The 16,708-nt window shown below is 38.1% G+C and overlaps 1 protein-coding gene across 1 annotated transcript in view; it reads left to right on the top strand.

Annotated features, from left to right (window-relative positions):
* Positions 1-7,491: 7,491 nt before the first annotated feature.
* Positions 7,492-16,708, top strand: part of LOC107707255 (glypican-6-like) — a 48,022-nt gene continuing 38,805 nt past the window's right edge. The window contains exon 1 of the mRNA XM_016511243.1: positions 7,492-8,289. Coding sequence (XP_016366729.1) covers positions 8,136-8,289 — 154 coding nt within the window. The 5' untranslated portion in view covers positions 7,492-8,135. The remainder of the gene's footprint in view (positions 8,290-16,708) is intronic.

Here is a 16,708-nt window from a genome sequence, read left to right as displayed (position 1 = left end):
GAATGGGCACACTTAAGGAGAAGGAAGCATGACTGACAGAGTCTGAGAACACGTACGATCGCTCTAGTGGCGCAGGCTGTCTCTCATACATACACTGCAGTGAGCTTCTCCTCTGCCGCTCATTTCCTGTGCAGTAAATGACCCTTGGAGTGGAGGACATCAAGGCATCGGCATGTCGTTGTGAAACCCTCTCCTTACAGGACGACAGCTGTACTTCATTTACAAAAAAATGCTTTTAAACTGTTTTATTAGAATGCTGACTTTCCCTTTTCAGAGATTGTGGTATTTTATAATCTCTCTTTGATTTCGTCGCTCATTATCTCTCTTCCTTTTTCTTTCATTTCCTCTATTCTTGTATTATAATCGTGTGATTAAAGCGTTCTCTTAAATGGACACCCACAAAACTTCCTGTTTTTTCCTCCCTCCTTTCGCAGGTCACTGTAGCATTTGCATTCAATGAAAGATGGCTTGGATTTGTGCATCTGTAAAGTTTTCTTGTTTCTGGACATCTTGATACACAAAGGGCTAAAGCTGTCATTTCAGATCAGAATTGGAAAACTAGTGTTTACAAATGGACACTGTTTTCCTTTCATAACCTGTGACGTAATTCATTACTGATCTCTGTACAGTCCTCAAAGGCATGTCATCATCTGTTACGTGTGTTTTAAACAAACTGAAAGAATCAGCTTCATTGTGCTAGACGTCCTCCAACTGGAATGATACACAGTGTCCTGCAAGTTTTCAGACGATTACCCATTTCAAATCATACATTTTTTTCTGTTGTTGTATTATTTCAAAGCACTTAAACTCAAAGTCATTTTGAAGATGAAGAGTGTAATGTATTTATTTATTTATTGTGTGTTTGTGCCTCCTTTCCCAGCTTCCCAGAAAACCATCCAAATCCATTTGTAGATTGACTTCCTCAAAGATTGTAAACACTGGGCTTTTTCAAAACACTGTTTGTTTGAGTGGTCATGTCAACCTTTGATTCAACCAGAGACTCGAGTTTGGATCAAAACTGTCTGTTTGTTCAAAGTGTTTTGGGAACCGGGTTTTTTTTTTTTTTTGCCAATTCCATTTTGTACCACTAGTGGGAAAAAATATACATTTCAGCTAGACAGTTTAAAAATAGACTCACCCTCAGGCCATCCAAGATGTAAAATAGTTTTTTCTTCATTAGAACAGATTGTAGCATTACATCACTTGCTCACCAATAGATCCTCTGCAGTGAATGGGTGCCGTCAGAATGAGAGTCCAAACAGCTGATAAAAACATCTCAATAATCCACATGACTTCAGTCCATCAGTTAACATCTTGTGAAGTGAAAAGCTGTGTTTGTAAGAAACAAATCCATCATTAAGGCGTTCCATTCTGGTTGAAATACAAGTACATAATCAATAGTAATGCTTACTCCAATGATAAAGTCCATCCCCTGTTGTTGTCTAACATCAAAATCCACCAACATATTTATTTAGAACTGTTTTGGACTGTTTTTGTTTATAAACGGTGTTTGATTTGTGCATTTTTTTCTCCTGATTCAGACAGGGTGACTTTTTCACTGGAAAGAGCAATATTAAACGTCTTGATGGATTTGTTTCTTGCAAACATGCAGCTTTTAATTTTACAAGATGTTAATTGATGGACTGGAGTGGTGTGGGATTACTTGTGGATTATTGAGATGTTTTTATCAGCTGTTGGTCTCTCATTCTGACGGCACCCATTCACTGCAGAGGATCCATTGGTGAGCAAGTGATGTAATGCTAAATTTCAACAAAACTGTTCCCATGAAGAAACAAACTCGTCTACATCTCGGATGCCCTGAGGCCCTGAGTCAATTCTCAGCGCACATTTTAATTTTGGGGGTGAATTATTACTTCAATGCATTAAATTGCCATAATATTTTTGTATTCCCACCTAAGGACACTTGGATCAACTGAGGGGCGACACCAAAATCAAAAATGAATTGAATGAAATGAAGTTTTTGCCAAAAAGGAAAGTCACAGCAATTTTTCTCTAGTCATGTATCACAGATTTCAGAAAAATGTTTCGCCTTTCTATAGACAGCAAAGTTTTATTAAAATCCCATCTTGCCAGCTGTAAATCACCCCTTTAAATATTAAATATTGTGTGATACTAATACATTTAAAAAATCAAATGGCTGAAATTCAAAGTTTTCTGCAGAGTTGAGTAAGCATCACCATGATACATCATTCAACCATGTGTTCCTGTTCTGCTAAAAAAAATAAGTTTTGTAGTTTTGTAGCAGACTAAATAATGTTTTCTTGCTTTACTTCTCTGTATTCTCCAACATCAATTCTTTTAGTTTAACAAGATGCCCCAGACTTTACAGCATTATAGTCTTTATATTGAGAATGGTATTTTCTTAGTGATTTACACCATACATATCATGCCACATATGTTAGTCCCATTTGACTAAGAAATCTTTTCACACATTGCAGCTCAGTCAATATTATGCTTTTTGCCAGGCTGCAGCTATGCTTTTATGTGATTCTTTAGGAGTAATGGGAGCTTTTGTGCCCCTCTCCCCAACAGGCCAGTGATACGCAGAGCTCTAGATATGGTTGACTGGTGCACCTTCACTGATCACTGGCCTCTCTGTAGCTCACCTCACAGCTCTCTTGTTCATGCACAGAGCCTTGAGGGACAATCATTTTGGGGCAATGTCTGAAGGGTTGGATTTAGTGCCCGCTGGGACATCCAGGCACTTGGTTAATGTTTTGTGGCGATTTCCTAATTCAAACATTTGTTTTAGTCCAGCTCAAATTTCTCCGTAATGCTCTTTTGTCTTCATTTTCACAGCTGTCCTTCACATTAACAGCCTAGATAATGATCACTTAACTGTGGGGTTTTATCCAGAAAATGTGGTGGTTCTTTTAATGAGTCACAGGTAGAGGCCAATTGTGAGGCAATGGTTGCAGCAATTGTTTTGCATCTGTGTAAACTCAAAGCTTCTGTTTATTTGAGCTCTCCTTTTATTTCACAGTATATAAAACATGTACATTTGAGTTTAAGTGCTTACAAATAAAAATACCACAATTTATTCAAAAATAGATTTGGTTAAGTCACTGGATATTTACAGTAATATGCTTTATGTAAAATTGTAAGTAATATAAACCCTAGGCTGCAAGGAGGCATAATACATTCAATTTGAAAGAAAAAAAGCATACCAACTTTTAAAAACAAACTATGGCTAAATGATTGATATGCAAAAATCTCAGTTTAATTGAAACAAATAGCTTATTGTCATACAGTATGTATTGAATGAAGGATGTGCTTCTGCCAGTAATGGAATGTGTTGAGTGCCGTAATTAAACTCTGAATTCTGCAATACTGTTTATACTGGTACTGATTGCACAGTGGGGGTGCATTCAGGGACCATTTGGCACATTTGAGTACTTGAGCTTGGCTTGAGCTGTTCAATAACCAGAGCGACGGGGGAGGGGGATAAAACGGAGCCCTTCATTCACGCCAGGGTACAGTTACTCAGACCTTAAATTAATGGAGAAACTGTCCTGTCTGTACCTGCTCTTCTGGCTAACCCAGTGTACAGAATGTTTGGTGGTCAATACTGCTCAAAACTGAACGTTCAGAGTGCAAATGCAGTTTATTTGTGACAATAAAGTACGTGTGTTATAATTTAATAAAAGTTTCCATGTACAGTAAATGATAATTAAATAAAATGTTAAAGTTGCAGTTGTGATGTTGTTCTAACAGTTTGTTGGTGAAATACTGGAGTCTTCATGGAACTAAAAAGTGTGGTTTTGATGTTACGTAAAAGGTCTATATGTTTTCGTGTCTGTATGCAATTCTCATTCCAACCAGTCGAGGGGTGTCTTTTCGAAATCCAGTGTCTCAGTAGTATCAAAAAAATGCATGTTGACCTAATTACAGAAAGTGAAGGCAAATGAATAGCGTATAATCAACTCCACTCATCTCCATTTAGTCTTGATGAACTCCTCTCAGCTGACTAAAGCTGTCAGACACACCTGTGGTGCCTCACACCTACAGTTGCAAATTAAACCTTATTTAGTCTGTGTTTATATTCTGTCACCCCTCCCCACCCACCCCAAAAAACACTCACACAACAATCCCCCTGGTGTGTTTAACAGACTTTATCTCGTTATCTGACTTCAAGGCTGCTATGCTCTTATTTTCACACTCATGTTTTTCACAGATTCAGATCCTGTTGCGTCCCTCTGGTCTTTTCTCTCCTAAAGCGGTGAAGGGAGGCTGGTTATCAGGCGAGAGAGCAGCAGAGGGACTGAGCAGGGCTGTTGGTTACACTCTGAATGTTAATGGACGAGTAAGAATGGGCAAACAGGCCCATTGAAATGCGCAGGTTGAATGTTTTCTTAGGGTAATAAAGTGGCTATACAGGGATCCCCCATTTTTAGGACCAACTGGTCTTCTTTGTTTAGGGTGGCACAGTTAGTCAGACTAATTGTGTTCAACAGAAATTGTTACTAGTTTATTGCTGTTTTTGTGATTCTGTGGGTGAAAATCATCTCCATACTAATGGACCACTATGGTAATGCATTACAAAAAAAATTTGATTTTTGTCAATTTCGTTAATTAAAACAAGCTAGAGCAACACATCTTAAACAATTTATCACAATTTCATTGTGTGCAATCAATTTAGGTTTGTAAAATGGAAATGTAGGCTACTTCATCTATGTTCTTTCGGAATTCATAAATAATTGTTCTTGGCCATAGCCAAATGTAAAGAAAATTGATAAGAATAAAGATAAAGAAACGATATATGAAAAATTAATTTAAGCATTATATTTCTTTTTAATCTAATAAATTAATTGTTTAATTACCCAGTATACCACTAAATTAAAATACGGTTATTTGCTTGTTTATATTTGTATGCCAGAAAAAAAAAATACAACCAATAGACAATGGCTGGTAAAAGCCAAAAGTTAAAAAAACAAATGTGTTTATGAAATGTTCATAAATGAAAAGTGAATCGTTTAAAAATGTATAGTATTTAGTGAATTAATCACATTTAATAAACTAAAATAATTCAAATGTATATTTCAGTAATATAATGTAGTAATCATTTAAAAGTAAAACATTTTAAAAATATTAATTTAGTGACTTCACATCTATACGACTTTTTTTTCATAATCTTTAAACGTTAATTTAAACACAAATACCCAGATTTAGTTTACAAAGTTCATTCTTTTTTAAGTGTGGTTCACTGCTTAACTCCAGTGTTTATGTTAAACACTGATTCAAATGTATTTTAAAAATGTACAAACAAAATTATATTTTATTATATTTCAGTTCAGATCATGCGAAATGTTTAACATAAGGAGTTTTACATGTAATCGATAAGGAACTGATGAACGGGCAGGGATATGAAATAGATTAGTATAATCTTACATTTACATTTAGACATTTAGCAGACGCTTTTATCCAAATAATAATTAATTAATCAATAATCTTAACTGCACAGTTGCTTCGCATAGCTGTGGATCTGTCCGTTACTAAGTATTCTGGGAAAAAGAGCTCTCACCTTTTGTTTTCTATTGAGTGTAACACCGGCCCACTCTCGCACATCCACAATCAACGGACCCCAGAACCCCTCCGCAGATTCTCATTGGCCACTGGCTTTCCCAGCTTTGGTCACACAGCATGAATGGGGTAGGCTGAGGAATGCGGGGACAAAATAATTGGAATGTCAGTTTGCTAAGAGCTCCCCCCTAGACCATACACACACACACACACACACACACACACACACAGCCACAACAGCACATGGAAACATACACATGCTCCAGCACATCCAGACATGTCAAAGTGTGCTCTGTGCTCATGCACTTCAAGGTTAACAATGAACGGAAAACGATTAGCAATGTGAATGAGATTAAGGAAAAAGCACTGCGTATAATAAAGGCCCCATTTCCACGTGAAAAGCAATTGAGAGAACATCAGGCATCATTGCAGATAGCAATGATACAGAACAATCTGAACCATCTATGACTTTCTCATCTATTATATAAAGATTGCATAAAACATAGCCTAGGACTATTCTTTTTATGCATTATACTCAGACAGAAGGGTCTATATATGCAGAAAAATATCTGTGGTTTAACATCTTTACTTTCCGAAAGAGCTCAAGTCTCAGGAGTTTCAAAACAACCACACTTATGCACAGTTCAAAACCGCTCTAACTATGGCCTGTGTCGTTGTTGGAAGGACGGGCTGCTGTCCCTGAGGACTGTCATAATCTAAGTGAGATGTTTCAGTTATGATGCTCGTCATGGGAGCAGGGCTGAGATTCCACCGTGTGTGTCTCTCTCACTCTCTCTCTCTCTGTTTCTTTTGGCCTCTCTCTCTAATTCCTCCTAACTGTCATTGGGACTTTAGCCACACCACAGCCCTTACAGATCTGTGTCACATCTATCTATCTATCTATCTATCTATCTATCTATCGTCTATCTATCATCTATCTATGCTCTTAAAGGGTTAGTTCACCCCAAAATTAATTAATTAATTACTCACCCTCATGTCATTCCAAACCTGTAAGACCTTCGTTCATCTTCAGAACACAAATTAAGATATTTGTGATGAAATCTGAGAGCAAAATTGAAGTTGAGCCACTGATCTCGTGTCTTTTAAAGGGTTAGTCCCCCCCAAAATTAATTAATTAATTACTCACCCTCATGTCATTCCAAACCTGTAAGACCTTCGTTCATCTTCAGAACACAAATTAAGATATTTGTGATGAAATCTGAGAGCAAAATTGAAGTTGAGCCACTGATCTCACATGGACTGTTTTACCGATGTCCTTGCTATACGTTTCTGTGACTGGGAACATTTCAGTTGCTTTGCTGTCTATGAAGGGTGAGAGAGCTCTCAGATTGCATCAAAAATATCTTAATTGGTGTTCTATAGATGAATGAAGGTTTGGAAGGACATGAGGGTGAGTAGGCCTAATTAATATCATAATTTTCATTTAGGGGTGAACTATCCCTTTAACTATCAATTAAAGTGGCAAAAACTCCTATAAAATGTCAACAATATATTCACTCAGTTCAAGAATGATTTGAACAATGTTATGTACTGGCAGACTGCACATGTTGATAGAAGTCCGTGTAAGCTCCTGCGCGCGTCATGCTCCACCCCGTGTTTCGCGTGGCCAGCTCTCTTCCGATGTCCTTGCTATACGTTTCTGTGACTGGGAACATTTCAGTTGCTTTGCTGTCTATGAAGGGTGAGAGAGCTCTCAGATTGCATCAAAAATATCTTAATTGGTGTTCTATAGATGAATGAAGGTTTGGAAGGACATGAGGGTGAGTAATTAATATCATAATTTTCATTTAGGGGTGAACTATCCCTTTAACTATCAATTAAAGTGGCAAAAACTCCTATAAAATGTCAACAATATATTCACTCAGTTCAAGAATGATTTGAACAATGTTATGTACTGGCAGACTGCACATGTTGATAGAAGTCCGTGTAAGCTCCTGCGCGCGTCATGCTCCACCCCGTGTTTCGCGTGGCCAGCTCTCTTTGTCCGGAACTCAGCTGCGTGCACGCGCAGTCCTGACTCTGAGTGAGATCTCGCCGCGCGCACAAGCGACTCCTCGGTTTCCACTCTGCGTCCAGACTGCACACCAGCGCAAGAGGGGGAAACTTTCCTAAAACTTTTTATCGCAATTTTCTCGCTTCTCCTCCTACAGAGCAGAGTCAGCAGCGGAACTCTTCAACCGAAGAAGAAACTGGTTAAGAAGTACCTTACCTATACAACATTGAACATGTGTGCGCGTGCATAGCTCTGGACGTAGCGCAGATTTGCTTTTGTTTTTCGTTAAAAAAAAAAAAGTCGCAACAAAGAGCGCAAAATCTTGAGCACTTTGGTAGCTTTTTATTTGTTACACACACACTGCGGGATTGTTTCGCTCGTTGTTCTTCAGAGGCCCGGGTTTTATTGCTCAAGAAAATCCAGTTCGCGAGATCCGATCGGTTAGAAGAAGTCAAACAGAGACGCCGCATCCCCATGAGGAAGCCAGAAGAGCGAATCGAAGAGATTTCGTGACTTGACTTTTTGTTTTGTTTTCTTTTAACGTTACCTTTTTTCTCCTCGATTGCTCAAGCAGTCAGCGATGAAGATGTTCGTTGTATTCGCTGTATGCATGTCGCTGGTGGTTTTGGCGTCGGCTCAGGCTGATCAGAAGGTAAAGAACTGCAATGAAGTCAAAACTGCCTACAGCTCGAAAGGTTTCAACGTCAACGATGTGCCCAACAAAGGAGTTCATGGTGAGTTGCACTGATTTTATTAACCAAAAATAGTTTGTGACACTTGGAAATCAAATGTTTCTGAGAAATCGGAGCACCAAGGCTCTTGTACTAAAAAGCAGCAAGTTATGTAAATACACAGTTATACGTTAATAGAATGAAGGACGTAATTCAGCAAGGCTGCAAATGTCTTTTCTACTTTTTCAAGGTGTGTATAAATTGTATAGTTTATCTCTAGCCCATATTGATTTTCTGTTTTTTTTTTAACATGTGCATTTCAAATATTTTGTTTACACATCATATTGTCCTCCAAAAGGATTGCTTTCATTAAGGTGACTAACATATTACTTGCAAATATGCTGTCTACACGTCCTCATTTTGTTCTGTACTTGTATTATTTTCTTTCTTTTGTGGAACTAGGTGATATTATGGAGAATGACAGTCTCCGTCACCTTTCGCTTGCATTAAATGAATAAAATGAATGCAATTATAGTGAATGGTGAGACTGTCATTCTCCCTACGTAATTTTTTGTGCTCCACAGAAAAGTTATAGAGGTTTGGAAAAACTTATTTTTTTTGTATGAACTGTCCCTTTAAGTCGCTTTCTCCGGCTAACATGTACGTTACCGCACTTCGGACTGTAAGCAGGCATTACTGCATCTTTTAAACGGGATGCAGCTCGTGATTTAATTTCTATGGTTACAAGTGTTCAGTCGTTCCTCCCCTCCGCACCCCCAGCTGCTGGCTTCGTTTCAAAGTGTCGTACTTTGTCATTGTACGCGAGAGTCGGTCATCGGACAGTGATTGTCATTCAGAAGCGCTAATGCTCATGTAAATGCAGTGATTTTATCTGGAGCGGGAATGGGGGCGGGGGAGGGGAAACTAGCCTCAGGACACGGTTTGGCTATAACCACTGCCTTATTTCCCCGTAAATAAAAGAGAAAGTTTTCCTGACTTGGACGCCGGTCAGAATAGTTCATCTAGGAGACCTTCTTCTATGCTCTGTATTTAAGGCGTTGAATCTACATGGAGTTGTGAAAATTCATAAACCAATGCAAAGATATGAAGGAAACTCACTAGATAACTTGCATATGAAATCTGAAACTGACATGCTCAGTGTATGCTTTATAAAGTGTTAAGCAATATCTAATGATCAAGAGTGCTGTTGTTGGCATGAGGCTGCAGGTAATCACAGCCATGCTGATATTCAGGTCGACAGCACAAGTGCATACTGCAGTTTTCAAGTATTTACAGTATTCAAGTAGTTAAAGACTAATTTGAGTTTCAAACTAAAAAATGAGTTTGCATGTTTCTTCTGCACCAGTGAAAATATGGTATGAAGCAGTTCAGGGCTGAGTCCATGTGTGGAACAGAGTGACAGGTTTTTCCTCACTAGGGGTGTAAATCCAACAGTTTATCACAATACAATCTGACATCAGTTCAATATAGCATTTGCAAATACCTTGTACAAAAGCATGTCACAATACAATTACAATTTGATTATATTCAGGGGCGTGCAAACAGTATTATGTGCATATTTTACGTTTTTATGAACTGAAAATTGCAAATGCTGTATCCCTATAAAGGTTTCAAAAGTGGGTTTTCACAGTGATGCCATAGAAGAACCATTTTTGGTTCCTCAAAAAACTTTCAGTGAACAGTTCTTAAAATAAAAAAAAATTATTAATGTGAATGACATTTTAATAATCTAAAAAAAAGCCTTTTTTTCACCATAAAGAGCCTTTTGTGCAATTGAAAGCTTCCATAGAATTTTAAAGGTTCCACATGGAACCTTAGATGCTAATGAAGAACCTTTATTTTTAAAAGCGTAATGTAGAAAAATAAGTAATGAGGAAAAAAAACATAAATCTTAAATATATATTGACTGTGAAATGCTGTGCATCGATACATCATATGATTTGTGATTTGATCAATCTGAGCTCATCACTGCTCTGTGCTTTGTAATCAATCCCTTTTAGCTACATACTACACACATACTATGAATATATGAATATATCGCAATGAATGAAATGAATACATGCAAGCTTGGTGATATAAACTAAATATCTGTGCTCTTGAAACATTGTTCAATCAAATTTAAGGACCAGAATGAATTGTTGCATAATATCTAGTGTATTCCTGTAATTCTTAATTGAACAGGCTGCTTGCATGACTGCAGCTAGGCGAAGGGGAACAATTGAGCCTTAATTTTCCCTGTACTTTACACCAGCCCAACAGGTCCATTGTCTTCCCAGAGGTGTCAATGTAATGCAAACTTTGAGTGTTCCCCAACATGCCTGCATTTGTCATGTTTTATTGTGTCAAATCTCTAGTTTTGTTATGATGGTTTTAAAGAATTAATTATAAAGGCTCATTTAGAGGGTAGGTTTGGGTGCAATACGTGTGTGCCTCTCACAATGGTGCACAATATGCGTCGGGACCCTGCGCAAGGCTAACCTTAGTTAGCATGCCTTTGTCAATAAGAGACTGAGATAATTGATACAGAGAAAGTGACAAGGTCTGCTGTCGCTGAAGGGTGGAGGTCCTTAGGAAGCACAAAAAGCCCTGCTTTGGCTTAACAATGTCTCCTGTTGCTAGGGAGAAAATGGTCCACAGGAGAACCTAATTGAACTGGTAGTGGCCCCCCGGTTCTGGCTTTCAGAGCTGGCCCTCTTCACCTTGTAGTCAAAACAAGTCTCCTTTATTCTTCTGTAGTCCTGAAGCACAGTTCCATCCTCATGCTTTGAGCCAGTCCTACACATAGCACTAATCAGGCAAATTGTCAAAATTACATCCCATGCATGACGATTTTTCCGCGTTCCAGCAAAGGTATTATATTATTTATACACCGAAGCGTTTTTCGTGTGACTCATGCTAGTCAAGAAAGGCCATTCAAACCAGCAGTTTCATTCAAAGACCTGTTCGCTTGAATGTTGTTTTGCTTTTGTTAATATCATAAGTCAGACGTTTCGAATGTTATGGCTTTTGCAGGCACAGCATCCAACACGGCAAGATTTCCTGCAGCTGCGAGTATCTTTTGCAGTGGAAAGAACTTGAGATCTTATGGTTAAAGGCTTTTTGCACATTATATGGAAGTAAACCTAAAATGAGGAATTAATTTGGTTGCTATTATCACACATTTCCACCACAAATTCCTTCTTGTGATGCTATTTGTGACTAAATGTTAGTCAGAAGTTCACTGAAGAAACCCTTTTATAAAAGGGGTAATTCTCCCAAATTACTAAAGAAAATTTTCATTTATTCACTTTCGTGTTGTTCCAAGCCTTTATGATGCACTTTTATGCAAGAATATATGTTGAGGGATGTTCTTTGACTTTCACTGTATTGTCAACTTTTTAAAAAATGTGATCGTTATATAAAGAAGTGCATAAATGTTTGGAATGATCCCTTTGAAATTTTGCCTCTTATAGCCTCTAGCTATTTTTTCAACAAATGTGGTTAATGAATGATGATGAGTTACTTAAATACTTCTCTACAACCCTTGAAGCAAAATGTTTTAAAAGCTAATTGTGTCTTTAAAAGCAAGTGAGATGCCGGGTAGAAGTGTATGGCACTTTTTTATTTAAAGTTGTATGGTTTTAATGAGTTATAGTATCATATTTTGGATTTGGACCCCTAGCAAATAAGTTAACTGAGATCTACACTTGTGGTTATTTCAACCAAGCTGTACTCAGGTGGAGTTTGTGGTGTGAAATTGGTGTTAGAAACTTTCTGTGTGTTTCTCTGCTGGATATGCATGGTTTTGTAAGGAGATTTTGAGGTGAGATCTTTCTTCATGGTCAGAGTGCCTCTCTGGATCCTCTCAGTTTGAGAGGACTGTGGATTATTGCTTCAATGAACTGTCCCTTTAAGTCTCTTTCTCCAGCTACATGAACGTTACGGCATTTCAGATTGTAAGTAGGCAGTTACTGCATCTTTTAAAACGGGATGCAGCTCGTGATTTAATTTCTATGGTTACAAGTGTTCAGTCGTTCCTCCCCTCCGCACCCCCAGCTGCTGGCTTCGTTTCAAAGTGTCGTACTTTGTCATTGTGCGCGAGAGTCGGTCATCGGACAGTGATTGTCATTCAGAAGCGCTAATGCTCATGTAAATGCAGTGATTTTATCTGGAGCGGGAATGGGGGCGGGGGAGGGGAAACTAGCCTCAGGACACGGTTTGGCTATAACCACTGCCTTATTTCCCCGTAAATAAAAGAGAAAGTTTTCCTGACTTGGACGCCGGTCAGAATAGTTCATCTAGGAGACCTTCTTCTATGCTCTGTATTTAAGGCGTTGAATCTACATGGAGTTGTGAAAATTCATAAACCAATGCAAAGATATGAAGGAAACTCACTAGATAACTTGCATATGAAATCTGAAACTGACATGCTCAGTGTATGCTTTATAAAGTGTTAAGCAATATCTAATGATCAAGAGTGCTGTTGTTGGCATGAGGCTGCAGGTAATCACAGCCATGCTGATATTCAGGTCGACAGCACAAGTGCATACTGCAGTTTTCAAGTATTTACAGTATTCAAGTAGTTAAAGACTAATTTGAGTTTCAAACTAAAAAATGAGTTTGCATGTTTCTTCTGCACCAGTGAAAATATGGTATGAAGCAGTTCAGGGCTGAGTCCATGTGTGGAACAGAGTGACAGGTTTTTCCTCACTAGGGGTGTAAATCCAACAGTTTATCACAATACAATCTGACATCAGTTCAATATAGCATTTGCAAATACCTTGTACAAAAGCATGTCACAATACAATTACAATTTGATTATATTCAGGGGCGTGCAAACAGTATTATGTGCATATTTTACGTTTTTATGAACTGAAAATTGCAAATGCTGTATCCCTATAAAGGTTTCAAAAGTGGGTTTTCACAGTGATGCCATAGAAGAACCATTTTTGGTTCCTCAAAAAACTTTCAGTGAACAGTTCTTAAAATAAAAAAAAATTATTAATGTGAATGACATTTTAATAATCTAAAAAAAAGCCTTTTTTTCACCATAAAGAGCCTTTTGTGCAATTGAAAGCTTCCATAGAATTTTAAAGGTTCCACATGGAACCTTAGATGCTAATGAAGAACCTTTATTTTTAAAAGCGTAATGTAGAAAAATAAGTAATGAGGAAAAAAAACATAAATCTTAAATATATATTGACTGTGAAATGCTGTGCATCGATACATCATATGATTTGTGATTTGATCAATCTGAGCTCATCACTGCTCTGTGCTTTGTAATCAATCCCTTTTAGCTACATACTACACACATACTATGAATATATGAATATATCGCAATGAATGAAATGAATACATGCAAGCTTGGTGATATAAACTAAATATCTGTGCTCTTGAAACATTGTTCAATCAAATTTAAGGACCAGAATGAATTGTTGCATAATATCTAGTGTATTCCTGTAATTCTTAATTGAACAGGCTGCTTGCATGACTGCAGCTAGGCGAAGGGGAACAATTGAGCCTTAATTTTCCCTGTACTTTACACCAGCCCAACAGGTCCATTGTCTTCCCAGAGGTGTCAATGTAATGCAAACTTTGAGTGTTCCCCAACATGCCTGCATTTGTCATGTTTTATTGTGTCAAATCTCTAGTTTTGTTATGATGGTTTTAAAGAATTAATTATAAAGGCTCATTTAGAGGGTAGGTTTGGGTGCAATACGTGTGTGCCTCTCACAATGGTGCACAATATGCGTCGGGACCCTGCGCAAGGCTAACCTTAGTTAGCATGCCTTTGTCAATAAGAGACTGAGATAATTGATACAGAGAAAGTGACAAGGTCTGCTGTCGCTGAAGGGTGGAGGTCCTTAGGAAGCACAAAAAGCCCTGCTTTGGCTTAACAATGTCTCCTGTTGCTAGGGAGAAAATGGTCCACAGGAGAACCTAATTGAACTGGTAGTGGCCCCCCGGTTCTGGCTTTCAGAGCTGGCCCTCTTCACCTTGTAGTCAAAACAAGTCTCCTTTATTCTTCTGTAGTCCTGAAGCACAGTTCCATCCTCATGCTTTGAGCCAGTCCTACACATAGCACTAATCAGGCAAATTGTCAAAATTACATCCCATGCATGACGATTTTTCCGCGTTCCAGCAAAGGTATTATATTATTTATACACCGAAGCGTTTTTCGTGTGACTCATGCTAGTCAAGAAAGGCCATTCAAACCAGCAGTTTCATTCAAAGACCTGTTCGCTTGAATGTTGTTTTGCTTTTGTTAATATCATAAGTCAGACGTTTCGAATGTTATGGCTTTTGCAGGCACAGCATCCAACACGGCAAGATTTCCTGCAGCTGCGAGTATCTTTTGCAGTGGAAAGAACTTGAGATCTTATGGTTAAAGGCTTTTTGCACATTATATGGAAGTAAACCTAAAATGAGGAATTAATTTGGTTGCTATTATCACACATTTCCACCACAAATTCCTTCTTGTGATGCTATTTGTGACTAAATGTTAGTCAGAAGTTCACTGAAGAAACCCTTTTATAAAAGGGGTAATTCTCCCAAATTACTAAAGAAAATTTTCATTTATTCACTTTCGTGTTGTTCCAAGCCTTTATGATGCACTTTTATGCAAGAATATATGTTGAGGGATGTTCTTTGACTTTCACTGTATTGTCAACTTTTTAAAAAATGTGATCGTTATATAAAGAAGTGCATAAATGTTTGGAATGATCCCTTTGAAATTTTGCCTCTTATAGCCTCTAGCTATTTTTTCAACAAATGTGGTTAATGAATGATGATGAGTTACTTAAATACTTCTCTACAACCCTTGAAGCAAAATGTTTTAAAAGCTAATTGTGTCTTTAAAAGCAAGTGAGATGCCGGGTAGAAGTGTATGGCACTTTTTTATTTAAAGTTGTATGGTTTTAATGAGTTATAGTATCATATTTTGGATTTGGACCCCTAGCAAATAAGTTAACTGAGATCTACACTTGTGGTTATTTCAACCAAGCTGTACTCAGGTGGAGTTTGTGGTGTGAAATTGGTGTTAGAAACTTTCTGTGTGTTTCTCTGCTGGATAAGCATGGTTTTATATGGAGATTTTGTGAGCAGGGAGCATTTGGTTAAGCAGAGGTAAGATCATTCTTCATGGTCAGAGTGCCTCTCTGGATCCTCTCAGTTTGAGAGGACTGTGGATTATTGCACCTTAGGAAGCTTCATAGTTCTTTAAGCCGTGAAGTACATAGATCCCCGCTGAGGACTAAACCGCCTATATCCTCCAATCCTCAGCTAAACTGGAAGTACTGCCTGGCCTTCTTATAAAAAGCCTCACTGCTCGTGATGGTTTGATTGGCCTAGATGTCGTAAAACACGTGTGTCAAGTGTCTTCCGCCCAGTGGCAGGCGGCCCATCTTCAAAAGTTTCAGAGGAGTGGTTAATGCTGACCAGATCGGTATCTCGCCTTGCCAACAGCTCCTCATAGCAATCCAGCAGAATGCTTTTCCCTGCTCTGGAGAAATCTGCTGTGCTTTACGTTGGCAGTTTGCTCTTATGTCATGCCTCAGGTATGGACAGTGTCAAAGATAAAAAATGTTTCCTCCCCTTTCTCCTGAAAGATTCATCCCACTCTTAATTACTTCAGTACATTATGAGACTCGGAAAGGCGATGACTTCACCTCGCTGGCCTCTTGATATTGTACAGATCAGATCTGAATTGGACGTACTTAATCTTTGGCCTGGAGCTTGGATGCATCAGTGTAATAGATTTTTTTTTGCAGGCCAGTCTTCTTTTTATTATTGCTTGCCTTGTATTTTCACTTTGATAAATAGTTGAAAGATCGTGTCACGTCATAGATAATGGTGTGTTCACACCAGACGCGAAGCGAATATGCGCATCGCGTCACTCGCTCTAGATTACTCGCAGGATGTTTTTCGTGTCACTCGCGCAAATAAAAAGAGCGCGATCAACCATGCTGGAGATAACTACAATCGCTGTTTTGTCCCTGTTGTCAAAAAGTCCCAAATACAATGGAAAGCCAAACGCCGACGTGTCTGGGTTCACAGCACTATCCAGAGGAGGATGAATAAAGTTAGGATCCTGTATTAATGTGTGTGTGTTACATTTTACTACTGTATATATATACAATGATATTACTATTATTTTTATTATTGATAGCATACAATATACATACAGCATAAATACAACTACCACTGCAACTGATTTTAATTGTTTTCTATTAGGGATGGGCGTATCGATCCGAAGTATCGATATATCGATACTGACGCGAGTATCGAAAGTATCGATACTCAAGCAAAAAATATCGATACTAAGGTGTGTTTTATTTACCAGTGATTTTGTTTATTTAACAAAAAAATAATAATGCGTACAATATGCATTGAATTGGACAAATAACCTTTGTTAGCGAGTAATTGTGTAGGATAGAACTATTTTCCTGCCCATCTGAACACATGCAAATGTTGCAAGACAGAA

Source organism: Sinocyclocheilus rhinocerous, unplaced genomic scaffold, assembly GCF_001515625.1.
Source record: "Sinocyclocheilus rhinocerous isolate Xijiao unplaced genomic scaffold, SAMN03320098_v1.1 scaffold174, whole genome shotgun sequence".
Classification (NCBI taxonomy): domain Eukaryota; kingdom Metazoa; phylum Chordata; class Actinopteri; order Cypriniformes; family Cyprinidae; genus Sinocyclocheilus; species Sinocyclocheilus rhinocerous.
Note: the sequence above shows the minus strand (reverse complement) of the source record. Positions and strands in the feature narration are given on the sequence as shown.